The sequence below is a fragment of the Juglans regia genome, chromosome 5 (assembly GCF_001411555.2).
Source record: "Juglans regia cultivar Chandler chromosome 5, Walnut 2.0, whole genome shotgun sequence".
Lineage (NCBI taxonomy): Eukaryota > Viridiplantae > Streptophyta > Magnoliopsida > Fagales > Juglandaceae > Juglans > Juglans regia.
Genome location: NC_049905.1, coordinates 5,183,558 through 5,211,389, shown reverse-complemented (window position 1 = coordinate 5,211,389; position 27,832 = coordinate 5,183,558). Strand labels below are relative to the sequence as shown.

General features: G+C 35.2%; 3 protein-coding genes across 4 annotated transcripts; 2 read left to right on the top strand and 1 right to left on the bottom strand.

Annotated features, from left to right (window-relative positions):
* Positions 1–1,045: 1,045 nt before the first annotated feature.
* On the top strand, positions 1,046–5,280 carry LOC108988964. Its single transcript, XM_035690014.1, has 14 exons — positions 1,046–1,169; positions 1,458–1,603; positions 1,710–1,811; positions 2,109–2,180; positions 2,267–2,385; positions 2,495–2,596; positions 2,835–2,951; positions 3,214–3,279; positions 3,425–3,491; positions 4,110–4,163; positions 4,245–4,334; positions 4,714–4,776; positions 4,867–4,905; positions 5,161–5,280. Exons 1-14 carry the CDS (start codon positions 1,046–1,048, stop codon positions 5,278–5,280), a joined length of 1,281 nt encoding a protein of 426 aa, XP_035545907.1.
* A 2,461-nt stretch (positions 5,281–7,741) lies between these two features.
* Positions 7,742–15,230, top strand: LOC108988969 (DEAD-box ATP-dependent RNA helicase 50). 2 transcript variants are annotated; one of them, XM_018962399.2, is made up of 9 exons: positions 7,742–7,819; positions 8,052–8,509; positions 9,574–10,175; positions 11,070–11,264; positions 12,528–12,715; positions 12,936–13,149; positions 14,042–14,173; positions 14,399–14,574; positions 14,711–15,230. In XM_018962399.2, the coding sequence occupies exons 2-9, from the start codon at positions 8,116–8,118 to the stop codon at positions 14,931–14,933; spliced, it is 2,124 nt and encodes a 707-aa protein (XP_018817944.1). In that variant the 5' UTR covers positions 7,742–7,819; positions 8,052–8,115; the 3' UTR covers positions 14,934–15,230. The 2 variants fall into 2 exon arrangements, with proteins under 2 accessions (XP_018817944.1, XP_035546127.1); XM_035690234.1 differs by lacking the exon at positions 7,742–7,819 and having other exon boundaries at positions 8,433–8,509; positions 9,584–10,175.
* A 468-nt stretch (positions 15,231–15,698) lies between these two features.
* Positions 15,699–24,965, bottom strand: LOC108988970 (fimbrin-2). The gene is made up of 14 exons (XM_035690462.1): positions 24,663–24,965; positions 24,359–24,532; positions 23,456–23,697; positions 23,192–23,363; positions 22,461–22,499; positions 22,160–22,228; positions 21,962–22,078; positions 21,029–21,240; positions 20,521–20,676; positions 20,060–20,259; positions 19,753–19,910; positions 18,764–18,860; positions 16,359–16,450; positions 15,699–15,939 (listed from the first exon to the last, which is right to left on the bottom strand). Exons 1-14 carry the CDS (start codon positions 24,747–24,749, stop codon positions 15,754–15,756), a joined length of 2,001 nt encoding a protein of 666 aa, XP_035546355.1. The 5' UTR covers positions 24,750–24,965; the 3' UTR covers positions 15,699–15,753.
* Positions 24,966–27,832: the final 2,867 nt, after the last annotated feature.

The window sequence follows — 27,832 nt, the reverse complement described above, 5'->3', positions numbered from 1 at the left end:
GAGAGAGAAAAAAACGCACGACACATGATCTGGCCTTGTTTATTATGCCTCCACCATGATCAGTATTTTAATTCGAAAATAATTTGTATAGTTTTAAAACGCAAGACCATGCACTCATTTTAAAAAATTTCACAAATTTGAGATCTATATATAAAAGAATTTATTTTTAATAGTGAACTCCCTTTTTAAAAAAAAAAAAAAAAGAATGCACACTCATATATACCTAAAATCCATTAATTAACATTACTAATTTTATTTTGCAACCTCAGTTTTGTGTCTGCTAGCTCGGCATGCATGTCAGCTCCCAATGTAAGCAAATCTCATGCGTACGAGGCATAACAGCTAATTAATGTGATAATATCATTTCTTTAAAAAATATTGAAGTCTTAATTTGAATTTTAAATTTTACATAAGTTGCCTCTATTAGAAACAGACTTCTAAAAAACTTTATATATATATATATATATATATCATTATTCAGGACTGAAATGTGATGATTCCAACATTTAAGAGGTAATTAGAAATTCTTATAAAGTTTGGGGATGAAAAAGTTGAAAGGCACATAAGCTACTATCTCCGTTAATGGCAGGGAGTGCAAAGTGACATGATTGAAGTATGAATTTAAAGTGTTAAGTATTGATAAATGCGTAGTTTGGAGGTGCATGCATGTCTTCATAAATTGAGATGACTGACATGATCTACCCAAAAAATCTTGGGACTATAATATCATAGCCAAAAAAGTTTCATCCCCACCAGTGATATCTCCTCTGGGAATCCCATTTCGTTTGTATACTTGTTGAAACTTGATTGCTTTGGTTTTGATTAATTCCCTATTGCAAGCTCACAGCTTTAGTATGAATTTACTGAACCCCGGAAATTCTGTGAGATAATGTGATCAAGAGAATCAGTGTACCAGAGTGATTATTTTCTAATGCTTGCTGCTTTATTCATCCAGTCTTTATAGAGGGAAATTATGTATGCCCGTTGCCTCCCTTTCATGATACTAATATTCTTTTAATTTCCTCTTTGCTTCCAGATATATGTAATGGTGGAGCCTAAGAGGCGGAGAACAATGAGATGCACATTCCTTGCTGCTCTAGTTTTGATTTGTGCAGCTTTATTGATCATAGGAAGTGCATTTGCAGTCACAGAATATAAAGAGGTAGCATGTACTTTCAGCTCAGTCATTACTACTATTTATATGTGATAATGTGAGTTTTTTCTATACTGAAAAGACACTGATTCATTTATTTTGATCTCTTGGCTCGGAGGTATCTTATAATTGAAATTAGGTCTGAACTACAGTTTTGTCAGCATTGTTTTCTTACCTATGCTTACAAATAAACTTGACATTTTCATTCATATATTCTCTGAAAATGCTATATAAGTGCACCTTAAACAGAGGAATACATGGACTCTATATGAAACCATCTTTAATCTTGTGCACAATTTTATAGGCCCAAAAAGGGCAATTTACAAATCTGAAGAAATAATGAGAGCCTTGTTGGCACAGAGGTTTTCGCCTTGGGGATGGGTTGATGCTGTGCAGACTGTTAGAATCGAAGTGGATGCTATGCAGAGTACAAGATCTAAGATGTCTGAGGTATGTTGCTAACTCTCAAAAGCCATAAAGATACATGATTTGTTCCTTCTTCCAGTATGTAATGATCAATTTTTATACTCTTATGTTGATTCCTGTTTGTATTCAGACTCAATGCAAGCACCAAGGAAGTGAACCACTACCTAAGGGAATCGTTTCCAAGACTTCTGACTTGGAAATGCGACCACTAGGGGGGCCCCTGGATAAAAAGGTGCGTCAACTTTTAGGTGTAAGTTTCAGTGGTAGTGTGCCATTCCAGGTAGTGTCACTTGGTCATTTTACTAAAGAACCTTGCAGTTTTTACTTTCTTGTTCAATTTTAGGTGATTATTGGTCACATTTTATTTTCTATCAAGCATTTTTAATACCCATGATTTGTTAGTTATCCCTTAAAGTTTTCTGAACTTTGCTTGTTTGACTTACAATTGAGTCTGGAGTCCTTTATTGTCCAAATTATGCGATTTGTCCATCAAGTTATGTACAATACTACTTCTGTTCAGAACTCGAAGTCCTTCACGAACTTGTTGGCCATTGCAGCTGGCATAAAGCAAAAGGAAAGTGTGAATAAAATTGTAAAGAAGGTGAAAACTCAACTTTCATGCCCTCGTTACATCTATTTTCTGTGGTATCATTGGATTTAATTTCTCTTTTCACAAATGAATTACAGTTTCTGCCAAATGATTTCGTCGTGATGCTTTTCCATTATGATGGCAATGTGGATGATTGGAAAGATTTAGACTGGAGCAATCATGCCATACATGTTTCTGCAGTTAATCAAACTAAGTGGTAATATTTATTTGATACCAGTTAGTGCTAATATATATGCATACTTATTCAGATAAGTCTAGTCTAGTCCATCCTCACTAACTCATATAGCTTTTTTCCAATGAATTAGGTGGTTTGCCAAGCGTTTCTTACATCCTGATATAGTGTCTAACTATGCCTACATCTTCCTCTGGGATGAAGATCTTGGAGTTGACCATTTTCATGTTGGAAGGTCAGTAAGCTTGATTATGAGTTTGTATATGCGTATAACTGAATATGTTTTTTTGTAAATATACTTTTTTTGTAGGATGATGTTTCTGTTGTCTGTTCATCTATTCATTTATGAACAGATAATGTGATGGTTTCTCTTGCAAAATATGGATTGCCAAATAATTTACACAGTGTGTATTCGAATTTTCAAGTGAAACATTTGAAGTTTGCGTTTCTGTGCCTTAATTTCTTCCATGCAGGTATCTTAGAATTATTAAAGAAGAAGGGCTTGAGATATCACAGCCAGCTCTTGATCCTAGTGTATCAGAGGTTCATCATCATCTCACAGCAAGAGACAGAACATCAAAAGTACACAGGTTATATCTCTTTTACAAGAAAGTAATGTTGTAGAGTAAGTAACTCTATAATTTTTGCAGAATTTATGCGCAATTGCCATCTATATGGAGTTCAATTGCAATATCTTCATGACTATTATCTGTATCTGTTGCCATATGTTTTAAATTTGTTTTCCTACAGTAGCTTGTCACAAACTATTAGACTTCAATTAATGTGAATTTTTCAGTTCTGTTGTTTCTTATTCGAAATATATTTTGTGGTTGCTATTGCTTTGGTTAACAGGAGGATATACAAGGTGATTGGAAGAACACAGTGCAATGAAAACAGCACAGATCCACCATGCACAGGGTAGAAAACTTACAAACAGATCATTTTCCAGTTGATAGTTTTCTAACATGAAAAACATATACATAAACATATTTACATATGGATGTATTTTGCTGTCAATTCTTCATTGTGAAAGTATGTATTTGGTTGCTGATGTATATGACAGATGGGTGGAAATGATGGCTCCTGTTTTCTCAAAAGCATCCTGGCAGTGTGCTTGGCATATGATTCAGGTTGGTCATCTTTTACATAAATTTTTCAGGGGCTATTAAAAAACTACATGAATAGTGGAATTAAATAATTAGACATTGGAGCAGAGTATAATCAGAGAGAAATGTCTTGGTTACTACTTACTAGTTTATCCACCATTTTCCAATGCCTGCCTGTAGGCACTACTCTAACCCCCCCGCCGCCAAGTATAGGGTGGTGGGTGGAAGCTCTTGGCTTCAAATTCATTTCCACGAGATGTCTGAATTAAATTACCAAGAAACAAAGCAAAAATAATTAGAAAAAGAAGAAATGAGTGATTACTAGTTTTCACACTCCACTTTTCAGAATCAATCATGCTTTATAGTTGATTATAGAGGTGAGAATGGATTTGCAAGTCACTTTATGTCATTAAAGAACTTGAACAGCTGGATAGAAGATTTAAGCATTCCTTTCTTATCAGTTTGGATGGACCAATTGTAACCTGAATTTGAACCATCAATAATAAGATTTTGGTTTAACAAATAAAATCATTACATTATTAATAGCTTCTCTAAGATGAATTGAACTAGGGCTTCACTAAGATTTGCCCCTAATATATATTTTCCCTCTCCTCTTCTTTTTCCCCACTAATGTTTTTACAGAATGATTTAGTTCATGCATGGGGCTTGGATTTTCAGCTTGGTTACTGTGCACAGGTAATTTTTGCATCCTGTAAGTATAAAGATAATTTCAATTTGTTATGTGCATTAACATATGTGCAAAGCATTCTTTAACAGGGTGATCGGTCTAAGAATATTGGAATAGTTGATTCCGAGTACATTGTACATTATGGTCTTCCTACATTGGGGGCTTCAGAGTCAAACAAGGTTAGAATCTTTTTTATAACTATTACTGCAAAATAACAAAGCCAATCCCATAGTAGTTCCTATAGGAATATTTAACCTTCAAGAATACTTTCTGCACATGGAAAGTTCCTACCTAAAGAAATTCTCATTTTACATCTTTAATGATATGTTGTTCCTCACAACTTCCACCCATGATATTTTCATCTCCATTTATTTCTTTTTCAGCAACTTCAATAAAATAATCGTTTACTTTGCTGTTTCCACACTACAAAATTTGATTATATATCATTCAATCAAATTTGTAATAAATTTGATCATCATCATCTCTCTCTCTCTCTCTCTCTCTCACCCCCCAATACATTTATTTACCATCTCTAACTAATGATTATCATTGATGAAGAAAATTGTTGGGAGACCTAACCGAGCTTCCCAAAATATGAGCGCGCATGGTGCAGGACAATTGGTATTTAATCAAATTCTAATATGCCACTCATTACATTTTTTAGGTTTCTGAACTTATATTCATCAGTACTAAGCAGCTTTGAATTTGCAGGCCACATCATTGTTGCATCAATCTGGTGGTAGAGCTGCGGTAAGCCCCTCAGTAAATCTTGCACATACAGAAACTCCTCATTTTTCCCAAAGCCTATACAAAGGAAGCACATATTCTCTTTTTTCCAATATAATCATGATGAAGGTGTACTGTGCATTATAAGCTGTGGTTATTGGATAATGTTTTGATGCTTTTACCTTGATGTTTAAGAGATCCAATCTAAGTATGGTGTCCTTTGATGATCCTGGCTGTTTAAGGTTATACTGTCATCCTTTGATTGCTGTTCCTGTGCAGGTGAGGTACAGGTCCTATGTTGAATTGGAGATCTTCAAGAACAGATGGAAAAAAGCAGTGAAGGATGATGATTGCTGGAGTGATCCGTATAAAAAGCCACTGCGGCAAAGCAAAGTCTAATCTGTATTTTTAGAAGCTGGTCCATCTCTTCATATTAAGAAGTTGATAGCCGAACACATGGTGATACATCCATTGACCTAAAATAGGGAGAAGAGTACAGTAGAGCTCCCAAATATATACAATGCCTTTCTTCTTTACTGACCAAATACAGACAATGCTTAGAATTTGCTGATAGGGTAGATATTGATGCTTAGAATTGCCTTGGTCATTGTTTTGTAATAATAGTATCATTATTTGTGAGAATTTGATTATTGAATACACAAATTTTCTTCAAGATAGTAGTAAGAAGGAAAACTGAATCAGTCTCTTTCTACATTTACCACTATTTACAGTAGTAACTATCATTAATATTACCTTTTATCTTCATTGTAAGTCCTCAAAATAGATTGGGCAGGCTATTGCTTGGAAATTCTGAGTATTTTTCAGTTGCAGAAGTTGTCTCATCCTGTTTAACATGTATTGCATATGGATCAATGACTGAACTTGCTTATGCTCTTGGAAATAGATTCTTAAGAGTGCTTGAGACAATTTCAATGGATGTATGCATGAATGTGTATATACATGTGCATTTAGGGGAAAGAGAACAAGCTTCAGAAAACATTATGTATGCAAGAAATTGCAGGCATCTTAAGATCTTTTTCGACCAAGTTCTTTTAATTAGTCCCAATCAACACATCTCAACTCTTGTTTTGGTAAATGACTTGTGAAACTGAAGGCATTAGACCCAGTAATTCACTCACTCAAAACTTCAACCATGGCTCCGAGTATATCTCAAAGATGAAGGTGTGGAGGAATCCTCCAATACGATTCAGAGCACAGCACACATGTTGTTTTTGGCCACTAACCTTTCACCTCTTTATAAAGCATTATGTGTATATATTAGTAAGCAAACAAACACCAAACTTAAACTGACGTTGAAATCTGTTGTCCTTTCTCTTGTCTCAACATCTGTATCCTGATGCTATAGAGAATCAGAGTTAGCCAAACCATTCTTTAAACATCTCAAGATGTCCCATTATATTAAAGAAACACCAGTCTCTTGCAAAGTTGGATTGAGAACTTGGGCAGATAAAAACTTGCCTATTTTCTTGTTAATCTTTCTTTTTGTCTGTCACTAACATACTCTTGGAGTTTTTATTGACTTGTCGGAGAATTGAAGTGACAAGTCAAATCTTGATAAGCATCTCGAATAATCTATATCAAGAGTTCGAAACTCCATTTGTAAACTAATATGTGGGACTGTTCCAAGCGTTTGGATAGTGAAAGTGTTTCATCTCATCTCATCTCATTATTATAACTTTCACATATTTTTATACAAAATATAATAATTAATTTAATATTTTCAAATCTCAAAATAATAATAATATTCTAACAATCTACCCAATCATCCACCATGCTCTCCCCATTGCGAACTCTACCCAATCTAGAAGCTCTTCCTTCTTTTAAACCTCACTGATTGTAAGGATCACCCCCATTTGACTAGAAGAAAAATTGCACAAGTAAAGGAGCTAGGGTTATATTATAATAAAGCATTTCTTTGTGGCTAGAGTATTAAATCACCGTTTATATAATTTAAAATTACGTCAGTTTGTGAGTTTACTTTTATAAGATCTCTTTGTAGCTAAAAAACATTTTTCTTATAAATCAACTTAAAGTTCTCTTTTATTTACTTAGGTTGGCTCTTTTTATCTTATAAAGTGTAAACACATGCACGAGTAGGGCAAATAAACAACACCTCGCCCTTACCATCAATATCCTCTTCTCAAAATCTAGGATCTCTCTCCCCATATATCAATGTTTGGCACACATCTCCTAATGTCCTTGCTATATATCACAACTAGCAAACTCAGAAAGCTACTCAAGTTTCCATGATGACTATGCTTTTATGTGGGTTTGATCAAATTGAAAATTTGATTATTTTTGTGCTTTCAAATCAAGATCTTATGGAGTTTTTATTCAAATTTTAAGATCTGAAAAGAGAAAATAAAAAACATATAAAGTGAGTCCAACAACATTTTTCGAGTCTTTAATGTTAGGCTAAAGAACGTTTGGATAATGAAAATGTTTAATCTCACCTCATCGTTATAACTTTTCTAAATTCTCGTATAAAATATAATAAATAATTCAATATTTTCAAATTTTAAAATAATAATAATATTAAAAAATAATATTCTAATAATATTTTATTCAATTTTTAATTTTAATCTAAATTCATTTCATCTCATCTAACTATCAAAACCGCAACTTATAGTTTAGCCCTTAATCTTCGATTTGAAAATTTTAGGTACTTTTTTCTAAAATTTATACAGCTTATTTTTATTTCAAAATAAAATAAAATTAAAAAGTTTTATCTCCACAAATTGAGCCCAAAGTTTGTGGGTTTTGGGCCTTGTGGAGGGGCTCTAAGTTAAATGAAGCCCACGCCCATTTTTTCACGTTGATCTTTTTTCTGTGTTATCTGTTATAAACAATCGAGTAAAGCCAGAAGCAGCAGAACACTCTCGCACAGTCGTCCACCATTTTCGTACGCAGAAAGAAGGTATTAAGTTTCTCGCACCCTTTGCTTAGAAAATACATATTTGCAAACTGGGTTACTGTATGAAAGCTTTTTTTTTTTTTATTTATATTTTTCCTCAGGACGATGGGGGAATGAATTGGTTCTTCTCCATTTTGTACTTCAATGAAATATGCAAATATGAAATTTGCTTCGACCATTGAACTTTCTACTGATATATTTTCTTAATTCATTTTCTGGGTCTTCTTTTTCGTAGAAATTTCTTGAAAAACTTGGTTATAATCTTTCATTGAGATATATTCAAGAGAAGCATAAAGGAAATGCTGCTGGCAAAATCTCCTCCAACTCCAGTAACAGTACACTTGAGCCACAAACCTAAATTCAGATTCCTTGAAACGAACTGGAAGTCATCCCCCAACCGCCATGAGAGCGGGTTCAGATTGGTTGTTAGAGCTGGGTATAAGCGCACACCGATGGAAAATCCTGGAGCTTATCAGCTGATTGATGATGACACCGGCGAAAAGTTCATTGTTTGGGGAGGAAGCGATGAAGATCATCATCATGAGTCTCCTATTCCTTCTAAGGACGTTCTCTCTTGGAACCCCTCCACTGCTCCCACCACGGTTCCCATTTCAAATCAAAATGAGCGGTACAATAATTTAAATGATGCCAGAAATATGGAGGCTTCCATCAATAGTAATACTGCTAATGAAGGTGTTCTTTGTCTGCCCCTTTTTTCCCTGAATTCTGCTCTATGATTCAATTTATTGCTCCTTACACTTTCTTTATTTTCAAAACATGGGTATAATAGTTATGGCACAGAACAGTATTCTTAAACATTTAACCCCGACCTACCTCGATTTATGCCTAGGCTGACAAGCCGGACGTTAGAATGCATAAAACCAGTTTGTATCCTCAACTTATACTTTCATGTAAAATTACTTCATATGTTGGCAATTGAGTTGAATTGATCTCATTTGAACAGAGCCCAATGGAATTTATTTAGATACTGAATTCTCATTTTTTTGGAAAATAAATCATCCTGCATAAACGATTACCATCTGTCATCCCATGGTTACTCTTGTTCAAACTTTCTAAAGGCGTGTATTTATTTCCAATGTCATTGGCATGCCTTTCTAGCTTTCAAGAAAAATGCTGAGATGAAGAGCTAATTCTTAATAAAGCTTTAGTAATTAAGAGTAAGGTCTAAATTTTCTCTCATTCTATTTGCCAAGGAAAACATTTGTGGATCAGATAAACAAGCAAATCATGAGACTACTGGGTGGTGACTGGCGAGGAGTGGCTTGATACATTTCACTTGGGCACGAATGCACTGTGTGGGCTGTGAAGAAGAGAGCTTCTATGTAGTTTTGACTTTTGTCCTGATTGAAATCATTTCTTGCATTTGGTCGCAAAATGAATTGAACTTATTGGTCCTGTGTTCCAAATTTCTCATTTTGCAATAATTCAATTGTAATTGGATTGTTACCTCATCTAAAGGAAGGGCTACAAAAAGGCTGAATGATTTAATTTTCTCAAACATGTGCATTAATCTAGGAAATCATTCTGTTGAACTGGTGATTTACTTTTCATCTTTTGACATCTAACACACAATACCAGTAGGTTGTCCCCCGACATGTACCATAGTGATATTTGTGGAATAAATCCTATAATTTCCCTTAAAATCACCATTTATTTGTTTGATATGATTTTCAGATTGTTTCTTAGGTTTTACACCCATTGTGTCACCACTATTATAACTAACGATTCCCTAACAGCACATGCCAGGGGTTTTGCTGCAAATTTTGGAAGATTAAAAGCACAGAGAGTGCGAGCTCTAGTAAAAAATACTTCTCAGATGAAGCAAGATCTGACAGAAAATGACGACAAAATCTTTGTAGAAGATAGTTCATTTGGTAAGCATGTCATTTCACATCCTAAACAGGAACGTATTGGGAGAAAGAATAAAGAAATTGCCTTCAGAAATAGAGGAAGAGTTCCAGGAGCCTCCCAATCCCAAGAAAGCAGTGACATGATGCAAATAACAGGGACAGCAGACAATTTTGATCATTCTCCAAAACATGGTTTTGAACCACACTTAGAGAATCTAAACACACCGGGTAAACCTAACAAATCAGATACTAAAACTCGGATATCAGATATTTCAGTGCCAAGAGGTTCTGCTCGGAACCTAAGAGGTTGGGGCCGTGGAGGGTCCATATATAACTATCAATCTGAAGACATTCTAAAGCGAATGAGGAAATTGTCTACTGGCAGGGTGGACTTTTTCAGTAAAAAATCATTTGGAGAATTGGGCTGCAGTGAATTTATGATTGAATCTTTAAGAGGGTTACGTTACTCGCGCCCTTCACATATACAGGTATCTCAACATCACGACATCTTTGACTGAATTAAATATCATATGATATAAAATGTGTAAATTATTTTCATTAAAAAATTGTCCGGGCCCTCAATTTGGGTCCCATCAGATTCCAGATTTTTCCATTCATAATGTTTGCCTGAAAACCTAATAGTTTATTGTAAATGATCTGGTCTATGTATTAGTTTTGTGATCTACCTGGATCTTCCACAATTTTGGTGGTTGTAGTTTTGGAAGGGTCTCATAGGTTGTCTCCCCTCCTTGTCCTTCAATACTCAGTAAAAGCTATCCACTTCCAATGGGAAACTTTTGCCCCTCTTTTCCCCACCCTTTCCAGAGGGAAAAAGAACAGAAGGAAACCATCACCCCTCTCTTTAACACCCATGAATACCATTATGACCTACCCATCTCTGAATTATTCATATTCCCACTGTGGGACAGGGGTGTTACACTAACAGTTTTACAGCTTGTTTACTTTATTGAATGCTTATACATGTGCTGATAAGCATATTGCATTCCAGTTTCGGGGATGCCATCATGTGAGACATCTTGCATCCATTTGGATTGAAAAGCATACATGTGTTATCGTGACAACCTTTTGCTTTTGATTCAAGCAACTGGTACCTTACATTTAGTTTGTTACCCTAGTTCCTATTATTGTTAATGCACAAGTTTCCTAAAACATATGTAAATACTCGGACCACAGCTTAGTTGAATTGAGTTGTATATGACATTTTAATATAGTGGACTATGAACTTTTTATCATTCAAACTATATAAAGGTGTAGCCTAAATCAAGTTTTCTTATCTGCTAAACCTCATAATTGTATAAAGAAGCTTATTAACCTTAATGTTGAACACAACTTATGCCCATGGGGAACATTTTAAAAAACAGGCCATGGCATTTCCATTCGTTATTGAGGGAAATAGCTGTATCATAGCTGACCAAAGTGGATCGGGAAAGACATTGGCTTATCTTGCACCAATAATTCAGCGTCTGAGGCAAGAAGAACTTCAAGAACTTAGCAAAACCTCGTCACAAAGTCCTCGAGTTGTTATCATCGTACCAACTGCTGAGTTGGCTTCCCAGGTCAGGTGCTATTGTGCTCAACTCATGTCAGCATACTGCTTTGCTGTATCATTTTTGCTTTATTAATTTTCATAAGTTGTTTAGTTTTGTTTTTCTTCTTAATTTCTGTACATTGTTGTTTAGTGGCTGCTGACCAACTATTTCATGGTTTCTTGCCATTTCTTCAATTTGTTTGACCTTGTCTCCCAGTGGAAGAAAGATGCACTGCTACATGTTGCACATGAAATTTTTTTGTTGTTGCACCTTTTTAGTTGTATTCACTGCCACAATCTTATGGACCACTGGAACATTACTGGCTGACAATATACTTAATCCCAAAGGAAAGAAACTTGCAAATTGTAAGTTTATAGAATCAAAACCAGAACATCAGCATAACTTTTGTTATTGTAGTAGTCTGACAAAATCTTGAAGGAAAGAAGCACGCAAATTGTAAGTTTATAGACATGAAACAGAACATAAACTTAGCTTTGTTAATACTAGATATATTTACAATCTCATTGGCCTTTCTTTCAGCTTTTATTCTTGGACTTATTGGGGTATTTATCTTCTCCAATAAATAAGTGAATAGGAGGTGTAGTTAAAGTTGATAGGACTGCTTGGATAAGTGAGAAACACAGCACATGGGATGAAGAAGCCACAAAAGTTGTCTGTATAATATTTGTTGATTGAATGCCTGGTACTTACCAAAAAGGAGGAAAAATTGCTCTAGGTAGGGCAGAATTGTGATCTGGAGGTCATATGAAGATATAGGGACCAAAAGATATTTGGGTTTTTTTTTTTTTTTTTTTAATTTCAAGACAGTGGATTTCATCCTTTATTGAAATATACTCAGAGAAATCACTTGGTATAGGTATCCAGATGCAATATAACTGTGAAATACAATGGTACTTGGTTGTAAATGTGTCAACATATTGGTTTGATGATGTAGAATCTCTAATTACATTCTTTAGCAGTGTATTTATAATATCCTCCCTCTGTACTTGGCTATGCCTATTTACTTGTCAATAAAATTTTCTTAGTACTTATAAAAAAAATATATGTATATATGTAATATATAGACCCTGACTTTTTTTTTTTACTTATAAAAAATATATATACATATAATTTACACCCTGATTTTTGAGCATTTCTGATTTGTATGAACCCTTCACTTTTTTTAATATGAAACTTTCATTTCTGTAATCACTTCCTTCAAATGATACTCTTGTTCTCATTCATCCCTCTCAAGATGTTAACCTTTTAATTTGATGAGAACTTTTGCAGGTTTTGCATAATTGCAGAGCAATCTCAAAATCTGGGGTTCCATTCAAATCTATGGTTGTGACGGGTGGTTTTCGACAGAGAACTCAATTGGAAAATCTAAAACAGGGTGTTGATGTTCTAATTGCAACACCGGGTCGTTTTATGTTTCTGATTAAGGAAGGGTTCTTGCAGTTAATAAACCTAAGAAGGTAACTAAGTTTTCATTTGATTAGCAACATATTTGTACGATAACCATGCCTATTTTGCAATTTTATAAACTGCAACATATGTGTTTGTTGGGAACTCCAACTTGTGACCTTTCAAATGGTCTTTACCAGCCCATTTTAGTGATACCGTGTGTGTGAAAGTAAATCTACTTGCATGGCACAGCTATTTTTATGAGATATTAATTGAAACTTTGTGTTGCAGTGCTGTGTTGGATGAGGTCGACATACTCTTTAATGATGAGGATTTTGAAGTAGCACTGAAAAGTTTGATGGATTCTTCACCTGTTACCGCACAATATCTATTTGTGACTGCAACTTTGCCAAGAGATATATACAACAAACTAGTTGAAATATTTCCTGATTGTGAAGTGATCATGGGGCCTGGTATGCATCGTATAAGCCCTGGCCTTGAAGAGGTTGGTTTCAAGTGTTTTCCCCCTTTCGTTTCCTTTTTTTTAAAGGCTAAACTCAGTTTGGTTCCCGCCAAGTTTAGGTAGGTTGTCAATTTGGTCCCTCTAGTCCTAATTTGAGCAATGTTAACTACCTATCAAAGAAACAATTTGAGCAGTGTGAACCCTAAAGTCTTAGATTGTGGTCAATTTTGTCCTTCATCCATTTTCATCACTCAAATGCATTACATATTGCATGAACTACTTGTAATTGTTTAAACAACAGAGTCCTTTAAAACAGAATTCGTGGAGACAAAAGAATAACAAGAAGAGAAGAAAACAAAATAACATTCTTCCCATCTTATCTCTGTCATCCTACATGGCTACATCTGAAGCCTCGTAAGCATTGAACCTAACAATTACCAAGTTTGTTCCGTTACATCTGAAGCCTTGCAAGCATTGAACCTAACATTGATTACATCTAAAAAAGTCACTGTGATCTGTTGAAAAAGGGATATTTGAATAGGATTTGGGATGTATTATTCAAACCACCACCATTCTTCCTTGTTGACATTATTATCATGTTTGCTTGTATAAATGAGTTTTCAGCTTTCCCTGAAGTCATGAAACAGGGGATCTCTTCCAAGACCTTTCACGAAGATATTATATAATCATTTTCAGAACAGAAATATCCTGAAGATCAGTAAATATTGCTTGAAGATCGGAAATTTACTTTCATTCCTGCTGGTCCATATTTTACAGACCAGTAAAATCTTCTGCTTGCCTTAAAAATTTGGATAGCTATCATACATACATATTCAGTTAAAAGAAGATTGGTTAAATAAGATGCAAGAATTGAATGATAAAGGGATTTTAAACCCGCTGACAATGAATAATAATTATTAGGTTGCATGTCCAGGTTCTTGTAGACTGCAGCGGACAAGATGAGATTGAGAAAACTCCAGAAACTGCTTTTTTGCATAAGAAATCTGCTCTTCTGCAGCTGGTGGAGGAAAGCCCAGTTTCCAAAACAATTATTTTCTGTAACAAGGTACATTTGATCTCTTATGTTTTGAGAGCTCTCTTGTATAATTCCAGAATGGTTGGCTTGCACCTCACTGTACTTTTTGCTAAATGCTTAGTTTCTTGCTCTATCAACATCTATCAAGAAAACATCGTTTAAGAGTTTTTAGAATGGATTAATTCTGTAACATGTTCTTCATAACTTTTTAAACCCGTCTGATTTATGATAAGCTTATACCTTCTCGATTTACAGATTGAGACATGTAGAAAAGTTGAGAATGCATTAAAGCGTCTTGACAGAAAAGGGACTCGCGTCCAAGTTCTACCCTTCCATGCTGCTGTGGAACAGGAATCAAGGCTTGCAAATTTCAAGGAGTTCACCCGTAATCAGACAGATAAAGTCTCTCAGTTTTTGGTTTGCACTGATAGGTAATTTTATTTGCCTTTTATGCATATTTACCTGTATTCTACCTCCATAGCACCACTACTAGGGTCAGTTTACTAACCTTCCTATAAGATGGAAGTCATAATGTAGCAATTTTGATGCATCTGAGAATTTCCACAGAGCATCGCGTGGAATTGACTTTACTGGGGTGGATCATGTTGTACTCTTTGACTTCCCACGTGATCCTAGTGAATATGTGCGTCGCGTTGGAAGAACTGCTAGAGGTGCCAGTGGGAAGGGTAAGGCATTCGTCTTTGTGGTTGGAAAGCAAGTCTCCCTTGCACGAAATATAATGTCAAGAAACCAAAAGGGTCACCCATTGCACGACCTGCCATGTACGTAGTAGCTGATGAGTGAGAAAGCTGCCTGTTGAACGGGTACTGATGCAAAAGCTGACTTTGCCATTGGAAAATAGCTGGTGACTTTAAAGATCTTACCGTGGATGAAAGTCCATGCAATTGTTTGTCTTTAGATATCAGATGATGATGTTGATCCCAGAATACTGTGGGAAACACAGTTTTGAATTTCTCATATATATTTCGAGCTTGTTCTCTCAGCTAGGCATACTTTTACAAAGTTGCCATCGGATGTTGTTTAAAACGAAGAGGAGAAAAGAAGTAAATTGTTCGATCTTGAGCCATTTTTTTATTTTTTATTCGATGGACATAAATAAAATTTCACGTTATTTCTAAGAAATACAAGTAAATAATTTTTCTTTAACCCATTTTCATGAACAATGTAGACTAATTAATTACTTATTTAGAGTAGGGAAGAAAATAAAAGAAAATATCAATAACAAAGAATCAACCGCAAAATAACATTCGTGTGATCCTATCATCCCTTGTTAACAACAAGAGGCTGAAAAAAGAAGATCCACCACAAAAGAAAGATCATAGTACAAGTACAGCCAAAACATCGCTTAGTTAATGCCATTAAGCAAATAAATGTTCATTGAAACAAATGTAAGAATCAAGTAAAAGAACACTATACACAGAAGCAGCTTGTTTTGCAAAATTTGGTTGAAAAAGGCCATATTCTACATTGGCAAATGCTGAACTTTTCAATCACATGTAGCAACCAAAAAGATAAGAGGTATGGGAAAGGGGGGTTGGCGTAACCCAAAACTTCAGCAAAAGGTTGTTTCAGTCATCACATATATATATTTACATGGTACCATTCTCCTCTATTGATGACTCAGAAGCAGAGTCATCTATTGTAGAGTTTGAGATTGTCTCTGATTGGCTTCCACTCTCGCTATCTGAAATTCCAGATGGCCTATCTTCGAGTGGTTGTTTCAAGAACCAATACATAATACTTGCAGTTAATGTGAGGATCATCTTTTGATTTACCTGATAAAATAAAATAAAGAAAGGTACCACCGTGTCAAAAGTTTTATTTATGCATGAGGATAAAGTGAAAATAAGAAAATAAAATAAATAAACAAGTTCCACATTAAAGACTTCACATGATTACTTATTGATTAGTGTTTTCACATTGTGTTGTGCTTGAAAGACAAGCAAGTCCCACGTAAACTACAACTTCTGCAGGTGGGTAGAAAGAACCAAAAAAAAAAAGTGCAGTGAAGGCTAGAACTCCAAAGTTTTTCTTAAGTGGTATCAAAGTAAACGATCGTAGGTTCGAATCATGATTCAACATTTCACCTCATTTCATCTACCTCTATTCTGTGTCGATGATAATACCTGCTACAGTGGGATGTCTAATATGTGCCTAAAAATGAACAAACCCATGGTTATGGTTCAGAAAGTACCTCGGTTATGTCTTCAGGCAACAAAAATATTGAACAGCCAAGCTTCCTCGCAATGCTAATGATGTAGGTGGCATTCATCTTTTTCTCCTCATCTGAATTTGGCCATTTTTAAATAAAGCAAAATATTATTAGAAAACATCTTAATAACATGTAAAACCAAACAACGCAATCAAGATCACACAGAATTTAGATATGCATTAACCCGAGCAATTAAAAGTACATCAGAAATTGTAGATCATCACTAGTCCAAGCAAACCAACTATATACCACATCACAAACCATTATCCCATAAGTCAGCTTTCTAATTTATTGAAACAAAAAGGAGAGAAACAAGCAGCTTGAAGATAAACTCATAATAAGTTTAGAGAAAAATCATAGTGGCTTGCCGAGGTGACGAGCACTTTCCTGCAATGCTTGACTAGTGGTGAGGGCAAGCAGTTTCCCTTTTCTATTATATACTAGCCAAGGTGGCGAGTTTTATAATCTCTTTCACGGGTGCTCACTGAGATGGCGAGCACCTTTTCTCCTTACTCTCTCCATGGTGTGAGCCACAATGCTTGATGAGGTGGCGAGTTTCATGCCCCTTCACAATACTTGTCAAAGTGACGTTAGAAGCCTAGATAGTGAGAATCACCCCCTCCTTCCTCACCAAGGTGACAAGCACTTTTACTCCCTTTCCATGGGCATCACTTTCCCTTTCCATGATGCTCACTGAGGTTTCACGTGCTCACACCATATCCAAAGGTAGTAGCGAGTTTCACGTTCCTTTGTGGTGCTTGTTGAGGTGAGAAGTATTGTGCTTCATCCAGTGCTGCTCCCGCCAGATCCCCCCCCGCCCTCCACAATGCTCGCAAAGGTAGCAGTGAGTTTCATGCTCCTTCACATTACTTGCCAAGTAATCACGAGGTGAGAAGTATTATGCTTTATCCAGTGTGCTTGTGCTCGCTGAAGTGACGAGCAGTTTACTCCCGTGATGCTCGCCTATGTAGTGAGTACTACTTTTGCTCTCTATGGTGGTGCTCGCCTGGGGTGCGAGCAATTCTCCCTCTCCAACGATACTCGCCAAGGTGATGAGATAGTGAGCCCTTAGCGAGCACTTTCCCTCCCACAGAGCTCGCAGGGGTGAGCACTTTCCCTTCCTGATTGGCAAGCACTTTTGCTCTCTACAGTGCTCTCATTCGAGAGCGAGCACTTTTGCTCCTAACGTTTTGCTTGCATGGTCACCTAGGGGACACTTTTTCTTTGTTCTCGTCTGGGTGCACTTTTGCTCCCCATGCTACTCTCTTCTGATCCACAAAGACCAGTCCAAAATTATCCCAACACCCTTTTTGTTAAAATATTATTTCCCTTCCTTGAGATAGGCTTGGGTCTGCATCCTTTCTGGTCAACTATCCTTCTCAGAAATAAAGCTGTAAGTATCAACTTCTCACCATTAGTAGCACTCATATCAAATCAAACTACCAAGGTCTACCCAAAGGATGACATGCATCCGTGGCTATTACATCACACCATACTTTATCGTTGTATCTAGGGCCAATAAAAAAGGGCATTAAACATCGTGTAGTTCATCTGTAGGCTTAGCTTTTTGGCCTTTTCCAAGATCACATTGTCACAGCTACCAGAATTAATCTTGTAGTTTACCTTGCTCCTAATAGTGCAGGTAGTTTGGAAAAGGTTGTTGCGGCACCAATCACTTTCCTCTGCTCACCACCAACTGCGACCTTCTTGTGTGGCCTTGCACTCAATCCGCCAAGCTCGATGACTGCTTTAAAATGTGGTTCAGTTGTGGCGAGTATCCTTTCCACCGAGTTTGGTTTCTCCTGGAGTGGCCATAGGGTCCCTTCAAGATGGACTCAAGGAGGCTTACACTTTGAGCTAAAGATTATCCTAAAAGGTTGATTGCTAAGCAAGTCTTTACCCTTGGCGGGTAGAGCAACAATCAAGGCCTTCAAGTTGGACTTAAGGAGACTTACCCTTAGGGCTTGAGATCATTTGAAAGGACATCAGGTTGATCATTTTGCCTTGGCGGATTGGAGCAGCCATAGGCCTCTGAGTTGGACTCGGGATTATGCCACAGTCAATTTTTGTGACACATTGAAGAAAGACCGAAATTCATATTATATTTTTATATTTTATACTGACGTGGTAGGTTGCCTGTGCATTTTATAAATACACCTTACCCCAAGGATCAGTTTGAAATTTTTAAACCACAATTACCAATTAAAAAAAAGTCTAAACCTTTGGAATCTAAACAGTAATTTTCCCAAGAAAAAGAAGGAAAAAATACAATCTTCAACAAAAAACATCAATTTTCCATGTAAAACAAATAGAAGGTTCTATAAACCCACAAAATTCAAGAAACTGGCTAATTGAAGAAACTTTGATGACATTAAAAAAAAACATACCTGTTACCCCTTTAGTAACAAGACTCCAGTTTACGGCTCTAGGTTGCACAGAGCTAAGTAGCTCAAGGAAGAAAAGGCCATTTGACAAGCTTTTGTCCTAAAAAGTTTGTAATAATATAAACAGATCAGATTTCTACCACTAAAAAAATTGCAAATGTTACCAAGTACAACTCTTGAAGAAAGCTTCAATTATTGTGAAAAGTATAATAAAAATATACTTTAATCATAAAAATATAAAGTTCCTCTGAATATGGTCAAAGTAAAAAGCCAAGATGGCAAACCCTTGACAATAAAAATATTGTGAAAAGAAAAATGATATTTTTCATGTTATTTTTTATCATCCTAGGTTACACGTGCTGATATGACACTCTTTAAGTGGTTTCTGTTTAAATGATAAACATATAAAGTCACATTAGGGATGATAAAATTCAACATTGCTTCCTTGAAAATGATAAGTTATACTTCATAAGATAGAATAGGTATTTTTGCTCACATCAAATTTAGCCAATATTTACGAGTATCTCTCATGAATATGCATGGTTTTGAATTTGTTGTTGCTAGGATCTGTTTCTTGACCTCAAACATGACCACACTATCTTACCATATACAAGAAGAAAGGATATTCTATATCTCCTCCAAGGTTGTTAAACACTACTTCCATATGTTGAGTATCTCATGAAACCCCACTTGCCGGAGCCACAAACAAATTTAAGGAATGTTTGTGGTTTGAATTTTACTTTAGTCACTCACAATATTCCGCATAATCCACAGGAGGCTAATAGTATCTTCAAGTCTCATATAACCAGGAAGTTTTACACTTATATTTCCATATATGCAGAAGCTTCGGAGAAATCAGAACTTATGTTGTTTAATGTTGTTTAATTGTTCATTAGGGTTTTTGACCTTGAACTTATCAGTAATCAACAAGAAAAATTTAGCTCTTGATAGCAAACATGCAGTAAAGAAAAAGGCACTGCAGAAATGGTTACCTTAAAACTGTCCATGCGACTTTGGCTCCTCGAGTTGCTCACTTTGGTATTGGCCCATTCTAAAATATCAGCATCTGTGATTTCCTTCCCGTGGGAGTGAAATCTCAGGTTTTTTAGAAGTTGGAGGATGCTGTATCGCATCAATTGCCACAAATAAGCTGAAGAGCATTCAAAAGTTAGATTCAGGCAGAATTTTATTACTTGTGAGATCTAATAAAAATACTCCAAATCTTAGATGCGAGCTCATATAGTCTATGGATGAAAACTAGTTTTCATCCTTAGATAGAATGTAATAGAGAGAGCATACCTAAAATCAATTTTTTACTTCCCTGCACAATATCATTTCCAGCGATATTAACCAAGGAAAACTTCAGTTGTTTGCCAATTTTCACCACTTGGTTACAGTTCTCTACTTTTCTAAACGGCATCTTAATTGGAGGCTTATTTGCAATTTTCCAATTGACAATCCCTGGAGACACCTTCTCAAGGGTCTCTAGGAGTAACCACCTGCAAGGTCCAGTTAACTTCAACTCAGGATGAGATAAAAATGAAAGTCTTGCAACTAATGTTTTCACTATTTTGACATGATATTGGGACTTCAAAACTCTTGCAATACTTGATTGGGGGAGTTTATGTGATCACATTAAGATAGAAGGTTGGGAGAATGAAACGAATGAATAAATTTAGCTTATTTGCGTTCAGAAGTTCAGATAAAGAATGACTATAAGAATTTATGATCATAATAGAAAAATTGTGAAATAAACTCACCCGTCTCTAAGATCTTCAAAAACATTGTTGATATATGTTGAGTTTCCAAGACTATTCATCCAAAGGCGAAATGCTCTCTCTTCTCTAGTTACTTGGGTGTCGTCTGGCAAAGTTTCAAGGAAAGATATCTGTTTTGTTTTGGTTGAAAGCCCATTCCTACAGGGAAAAAATTATGATTAGTTTTACATCTCTCAATTCTACGAGAAAAGGCCAGAAGAAGAAAATTTATAATCGTCAAATCATATTGAAAAACAAAACTGAAAAAAATAAAATAAAAAGATAACCGCTCATAAAACAAAAGAATAATAACAACTAAAATATATAATCCATACATTCGTATATTTTTACTTCGGTGAATTCACATAACGATAGCATGCATATCATATGTATTTCTGTTTTTTTTCTTCTGAATATTATATGTATTTCTAGGAGCAATTACTAGGTACCCAATGTGCTCAAAGTGCCGGAACATCCAAAAGTGACAGCTCGACAAAGGATCCATTCTCACCTATGCTGGAAAATATGTGCAACAAAAGCAAGGTTCAGATTTGGGGAACCTTCCACTATATCTTTTGCAGTTAAGTATCTCTTGCAGCCCATCCTGTCTGCGTGTTCCAGAACTAACTTCGCTCTTTCCAAAGGGTCCTTTGCAGACAATGCTGATGGATTACTATGCTCTGGCGCAAGAACGTTGAGGAGATGAGCATAAGCTTCTCCATCCTGCAGGTCAAGCATCTTGGACACTTAAATACCAGCATAGATAGAAGATAACAATATCCATTATTAAAATCCGTAGCTGTAAATCTGTCGCAGCACTACAGTGCCATATCGTTGGTTTCTTGTTATTGGTTTCTATAATTTGATAGTGAAGGCATAATATTTGAAATTTAATTTGACAGTAACAGTAACAGCAACAGCCACTTGCCGTGTCAAATAAACAAGGTGAACTCTTTTTTTTGTATCAGCTCCTAAACAACAAACGAGAAGACATATTAAAACATTGTCCGTTCAGTGCAAATGTATACACAACAACTAATCATCAATAAGACTATGATCCACAAATACAAAGAGAAGAGATTATACAGTTGCGAAAGAAGGTGAACGCGTTTGAGCATAAATAACCCTTTGAATTAATTGATATCATTAAGCTGACCAAGAAAAAATTCTGTCAATGAATAGTCCCAAAATTTTACAGTACTTCATTACTTTTTCAGTCATAGAAGTTGAGAATATCTTCAACTACAGATTAACTAACAAGACATCACTGATCTATTTGTAGATCATTATCTATGAATGCTTAAAAAAGCTCATGTCAAATTTGAGCTGCATGTAGGCCATTCACAAGAAATATTATTTATATTTTCACAAAGGCCAACAGAACACTAAAATAACTATAGTTATTAAAGAAAACAAATAGGAGCTTCGACTTTTTCTCGTCTACCTTTACATCAGAGGAGAAGTTTGTGACTATCTTCTTATATCCAGCTTTCTTGAGTTGAAAATTCATCCATCTTAGTAAGATCTTCTCTGGTGATAGACTCATCAACTCTTCCACCTCCTGTTGGTTTAAAGTTTATTAATGAAAATCCCCGTTCAATAACTGTTCAACAGACAACTTCTATTGAAAAACCGCATTTACCTTACTATCTTCTACCAACTCCACCAATTGTGGTGTCTTCTTCAAGTTGAGATCCGCTAATAATTGTATCTATTATAGCATATAATCATAGGAAGAGTCAAACTTCAATTTAAATACTTAGCATGAGTGAAAATGACTTCAATTTCTATCAACTCAAGGGATCCACAGCATCATATGGGGCATTCCTTAGATAACCATAGTTCAAATTATGCCCATAGATTATTTACATATTTAACCATCATGATCAGGAATCCTACATCTTTGTAGAATTAAATTAAGTGGATAACAATGAGACTCTCACCTTAATGATCTGAGAAATCAATCCAAGCATAAGATGCCGCTGAAAACAAAACAAAACAAAGAGGATATTATGATACTAGTATGTTAAAGCACTACCATTCTCCAGCAGGGGAAAAACATGGAATTAAATATGCAAAATTAAGCAATTGTAGAAAAGTTGTAGTTGGGTTTTTGGTTTATCATTTTTGTGAAAATTTTGGAGATCAAAATGTTTAACATTAAGACTTTTTAACCCTCTATTAATATGAGATAGAGATTTAATTTTGCTTCTAGACGTTCGGCAGATATATGGAACATTGTCAGACCAGAAATCCAGGACAACTGTGGCAGGTCACCAGAGAAGTTATTTGTTCGAAAGATCCAGTCTTTTCAGATTACGGAACATGGCAAGCGAACTGTGTAGAATGCCTCAAGATATACTAGTTTAATTACATAGAATATGTTTCATTTAATATATCTAGTTACTATTGCTCATCACACAAGTTTATGACTAGTTATATTCCAAAGGATAAAAAAGATGCTTGAATTCTCGTGTCTCTAGTAATGGGCAAGCTACACCCTGCCCCTTGCAGGCCAAGAAATATTCACAAAACCAGAAACCCCAAATATAGTGTAAACTTTTCATTTTTTTAGAAGTAAAATAAATAAAAAAATTAAATCAATAAATAACTCAAGTACACAGGAAGAAGCTAGAAATGTATGCAAGAAAGCCAAAATGCATGAAATACGTACCCTTCCTTCAATAAAGTCCTGAGTGCCTATATTGACTACGGTACATCCAATAGCCTTGGCAGAGTTGAGACAGAGCGTATGATTTTCATTCCTTTCCCATGGATTGAGAACTCTCTTGGTGTTAATGGCTCGTTCATCAATGGTTCCAGGGACTGCCAGATTGATTAGCTTACTGCATCAAAGAAAACATATTTTTAAAACTATGAAAGATCAAGAAGGTTAATCGTAAAAAGTCAATAAAGAAACAGGAAAAGCTAAACTAACCAGAGGAGAACTCCATCTTTTGCAATCTCGAAGAGATCGTTAGTTGAAGTATCGATGGGAAGGTATCGCTTTAGAAAATCATCTTGTTCAAGGTAATTATTAATATGTTTAACATAGGAGGCCTTCTCGGATTCGCTAATAGTGTGAAGCAATGTGGTGGTGGCAGCCTTGAGGAACGCGGATGAGTTCTTAGCATTACTTCCGGTTCTAGCACTTGCAGGGGCTTGTAGTGTCAAATACACCTGCCATGAATTTCGCATTACAAATTATGGTTCTGCAACTGATAATTCTTTGCTATTTTCTTTCATAGCCAAAATCGTCTTTAAACTCATAAGCATGAAACGAAAGGTGCATTTCCATTTTTAATGACTCCGCCCTGTTTGGTTGCAAAAAGAACATAAAGCGAAGGAAAAAATCCGATGACTGATTCGTTTCGTCTTTATTCTCTTTTGAATCTTTAAAGACTGAAAGAAAGCAGTAGCAAGAAATTGAAACAGTCGAAGTAAGATTTTAGATTCCTATTTGAAGTACATTTGCTTGGCAGCCAAACAGAAAACAATCAATTCACAATCCACAACTAGAAAGGAAGAATCGAAAAAATTATGATTTCGAACGCAACCACTTTTAACAAATAAAGGGCAAAAAAATAAAAAAGCAAAAGAAAAAGCAGATGTGATTCACAATTCTTTCTCTGTTACGTTATGTCAACAAGCAAACATAGAATTCTTGAACTTGATAAGATGTATTCAACTAAGCAGAAGAAATCGACAACCCAAACATCAAAAAAGAAAATTATCAATGGATCAATAAAATCTTGAAGGCGAGAGAGAGAGAGAGAGAGAGTGAGTGAGTAAGAGATCGTTACTCTCTTTTCTTGAAGTTTTTATTGAAGGAGTTACTGACCCTGAGAAAGGACTCGAAATCCACGTCTTCGTCCACATTGCGATACAAATCTTGGATAAAAGAAGCTCTCTCTTCCTCAGTTAGATTCTCTCCCACTACTTTCAAGCGAGACATCTTGGACGCCAACTCCCCGACCGTCAGCCTCCCTCCGCCCTCCCGCTTCATGCTCATGAACTGCACAAACCGCATCGATCGATCATCCACCACCGTCCGTTAACGAACAAACGCATAAACAAAAAGGAAACGAAAACACGTGATAAATATCGATCCAGGAATCCCAGAGCTTAATTAATAAAGAACTTACGTGGGTCTTTAGGCTGCGGAGCTCGACTTGAGTGAACTGATTCTGCAGCCATGGATCTGAAACAAGAACGCCAAAGTATCCTGACATCGAAAACTTGACTCTGATCGAACGAAGCTAAGTTAAAGAATGCAGATTGAATCAAGAGAAGGATGTGCTTCCTTCTACTCTCTCTCTCTCTTCTCTGAGTAGTTGGCCCTTGGGTGAGTAATTTGGGAGAGAAGAAACAGACACTTGGGACGGGGTAGAGCTGTCAGAGTTGAGAGAGAGAGAGAGAATTCAAATAATGGCCCCTGTGTCCTTCCTTTTCTCTCTCTCTCCTCCAAATCTCTCTATCCAGTAGCCTTTAAGGTTTAAACACTTGGGACGGGGCCCACCCTGTCGATTTGTGATGCGCATTAACCAATTTGACCTTTACTCCAACGGTAATAATTTATTTGTAATAGTTTTATCACTGAAAAATGATAAATACGTTTCACTTCTCATAATATTTTATATAATAATATTTTTTTTAAAAAAAACTATTTTTGTAAACTATCTTATAAAATTAACATCATTTTATCAAAATATTTTTATTTTACAATATATATTATAAAATATATTATGTTTCTTTATTATTTGTAGAGGAATAAATACTCAACGTCTCTTTGGTTGTTAACGGTCGTATCTACTACGTCTCTTTAAGATTTTTGAACTTCTAAAGCTGTTGGGTACTTACTTTGGGTTTATTTCAATTTTGCGGCCATTCAATAAATATTAAAACATTTATTGTAAAGTTGAGATGATCTTAATTCTTAGTTAAATAATTAATAATATGATTAAGACGTAATAAAAATGGTCTTATTGTAACTAAGTCATCATTAAAATCATAGAAGAGTATAGTGATTGTTGATGGGCATTATCATCAGTAATGGTCTTCTATTTGAAAATTTTTATTCATCATCTCCACAAACTACACAATATATTTTTTTTAATTTTTTTCTCTTACTAAATGTGTGATATATTGATGATAAGTAGAAGAATTTAATAAGTTTAAGAAGAATAAAACCAAAATAAATATAAAAAAAATATGATGCGTGATGTGTGATGTGTTGAGATGATGAGTAGTAAAACTCCTTATACTCATTTCTATGAATAAATATAGATAGAAGTCACTATTAGGAGCATCTATTTTGTACACATGATGTGGCATCATCTAGACCACACATATCCTCAAGTGAGTGTTAGGAACAATCAACTAAAAGCAGTCACACAATGAGTGCAAAGTGTGCATTGCTATTGTGGCTTCTCTCTAGCATTACTCATTTATCATAGCCGAGACGAAAAAGAGAAATATTACTTATTATCTCCACACCACACACCAATATATAATTTCTCATTTTTATCTTTCTATATATTTAAATAACAGTGCTACCCATAAACCTCACATCCTGCACATACAATTAAAAACATGTCATTTTATATTTTTATCTTATTTTACTTACAAACATGTCTAAAATTATTTTCATTATGTGGTTAAAAAAGTAAAATAATATATTTTTAAGTAGGTGTACAGGGTGTGAGATTTATCTCTAAAATTTTTCATATTTAAATACACACAAACATGTTTAAATATTATGTATTTAAATAGAATGATATGTTAGTTTATGGTGTAATATGAAGTAGAATTTTTCAGAAGCTAGAATTAAAGTGAAACCTCTGGAAGAGGTAGTTTTCAATTCGTGTGGGGAATGATAGAATATTCTAGTAGAGGTCATTTTGTCTCTTGCTAGTGAATAAAAATAGTAATATGATTTTATGATATTAATCACATATTATTTATATAGTATTCACGTAATTTAAATGATAAGATTTGATTTGTAAGATTTAAATTTTAAATAAATTAATTTAAATAAAAAATTAGATTTTTTATGAAAAAAATATGAAAGTGTTACAAATAATTTAGTTATTACCTTTATATGTAATAAATAATATTTTACTTTTTGTTATATTTGTTCACGAGATAATTACAAAAAAGCATTGACATGATTTTTAAAAGAAAAATAATGATAATAATTTTTGAAAGGGCAGTTGAGTCATTGCAAGAGAAAAGGAAAAATGATTTGGCCATCTTCCAACTTGCAGAGGCCCACGGGACAGAAAGCATGAATGCTTTTTAAAAAGTAGAGCTGATGAGACCAACGGTCGTGTTTTGACGTGTCACAATTTTAAAACTACCGACTTGAACCACGAACAGTATTAACAAAGATTTTTAAGCCTTTAAAGTTGGTGACATTCAATTATATAGCCCAACGTTCAATCAAGGAGGATAAATGGATTATAAAGCAAAAAGGAAATTACAGTGAGGCATGTCACGTTTCAGATTAATAAAAACAGATAAGTATGCATTAATATCCAATTATATTAGTGAGGTGAGTTACTTATAAAGTCTTGACCATTTCTAGATTATATGTACAATCAATTTATCCCTAAGCAAAGATTGATTGATGCAAAGCTAGAAGTTACAATCATAAATTATTGGAGTATCTTGATTGTTCTTTTACCCTACAAGTAAGATCAAATAAAGATGAAAATATCAATGTTTGAAACGACATCAATAGGGGTGACATGTGAGGGTCATGCACCATCATTGGTACACAACCCTCACACGCTTGGCTTGATGTGTGTAAAAACCGCGTTGCCATGGAGTTGGACGTGGTGGACTTGTCTAGGTAGGGCATGACCTTAAAAAATAGATAGAACAATTTATCTTAAAAAATGAGATAAAAGTGTTAGAATGAAAAAATAAGAGTTACAAGAATAACGAAAGGCGACTAGAAAGATGAAAGGCGACTAGAAAGACTGCCTACCTTCCTTGGGTTGCCAATGAGGTGCTAGAAACGAAACCGGGGAGGAATTGATGATGATTTGTTAAGAAAAAAGAAAATCAAGTTTGCACAAAAATGCATATGAAGAAATATATTACAATGGTATATGGGTGAAGAAATGTTGAAGATCTTAGAATTTTTTTAAAGGAGGGAGAGGGAGAAACTCAAGGGTGGGGACAGGTGAGAGCAAACTAGGTCAAATGTTTTGATCATTCTATTTGTTTGTATGCCCTTGGAAGGTAATTCTAACATGATATGTATCACATGAAGACCCTAAGATTCTACAATGGGGACGGGACAAAGATT

Excerpts from the sequence above, each read along its gene's own strand:
- LOC108988964 (XM_035690014.1), top strand. The coding sequence starts at position 1,046 with ATGGTGGAGCCTAAGAGGCGGAGAACAATGAGATGCACATTCCTTGCT. Across the intron at positions 2,597-2,834 it reads GACCATTTTCATGTTGGAAG|GTATCTTAGAATTATTAAAG; the intron begins GTCAGTAAGCTT and ends TCTTCCATGCAG. Across the intron at positions 4,164-4,244 it reads AGCTTGGTTACTGTGCACAG|GGTGATCGGTCTAAGAATAT; the intron begins GTAATTTTTGCA and ends ATTCTTTAACAG.
- LOC108988969 (XM_018962399.2), top strand. The coding sequence starts at position 8,116 with ATGCTGCTGGCAAAATCTCCTCCAACTCCAGTAACAGTACACTTGAGC. Across the intron at positions 12,716-12,935 it reads CAGTTAATAAACCTAAGAAG|TGCTGTGTTGGATGAGGTCG; the intron begins GTAACTAAGTTT and ends TTTGTGTTGCAG. Across the intron at positions 14,174-14,398 it reads CAATTATTTTCTGTAACAAG|ATTGAGACATGTAGAAAAGT; the intron begins GTACATTTGATC and ends CTCGATTTACAG.
- LOC108988970 (XM_035690462.1), bottom strand. The coding sequence starts at position 24,749 with ATGTCAGGATACTTTGGCGTTCTTGTTTCAGATCCATGGCTGCAGAAT. Across the intron at positions 22,229-22,460 it reads TGATTTCTCAGATCATTAAG|ATACAATTATTAGCGGATCT; the intron begins GTGAGAGTCTCA and ends ATGCTATAATAG. Across the intron at positions 20,260-20,520 it reads TTTGAAGATCTTAGAGACGG|GTGGTTACTCCTAGAGACCC; the intron begins GTGAGTTTATTT and ends TGGACCTTGCAG.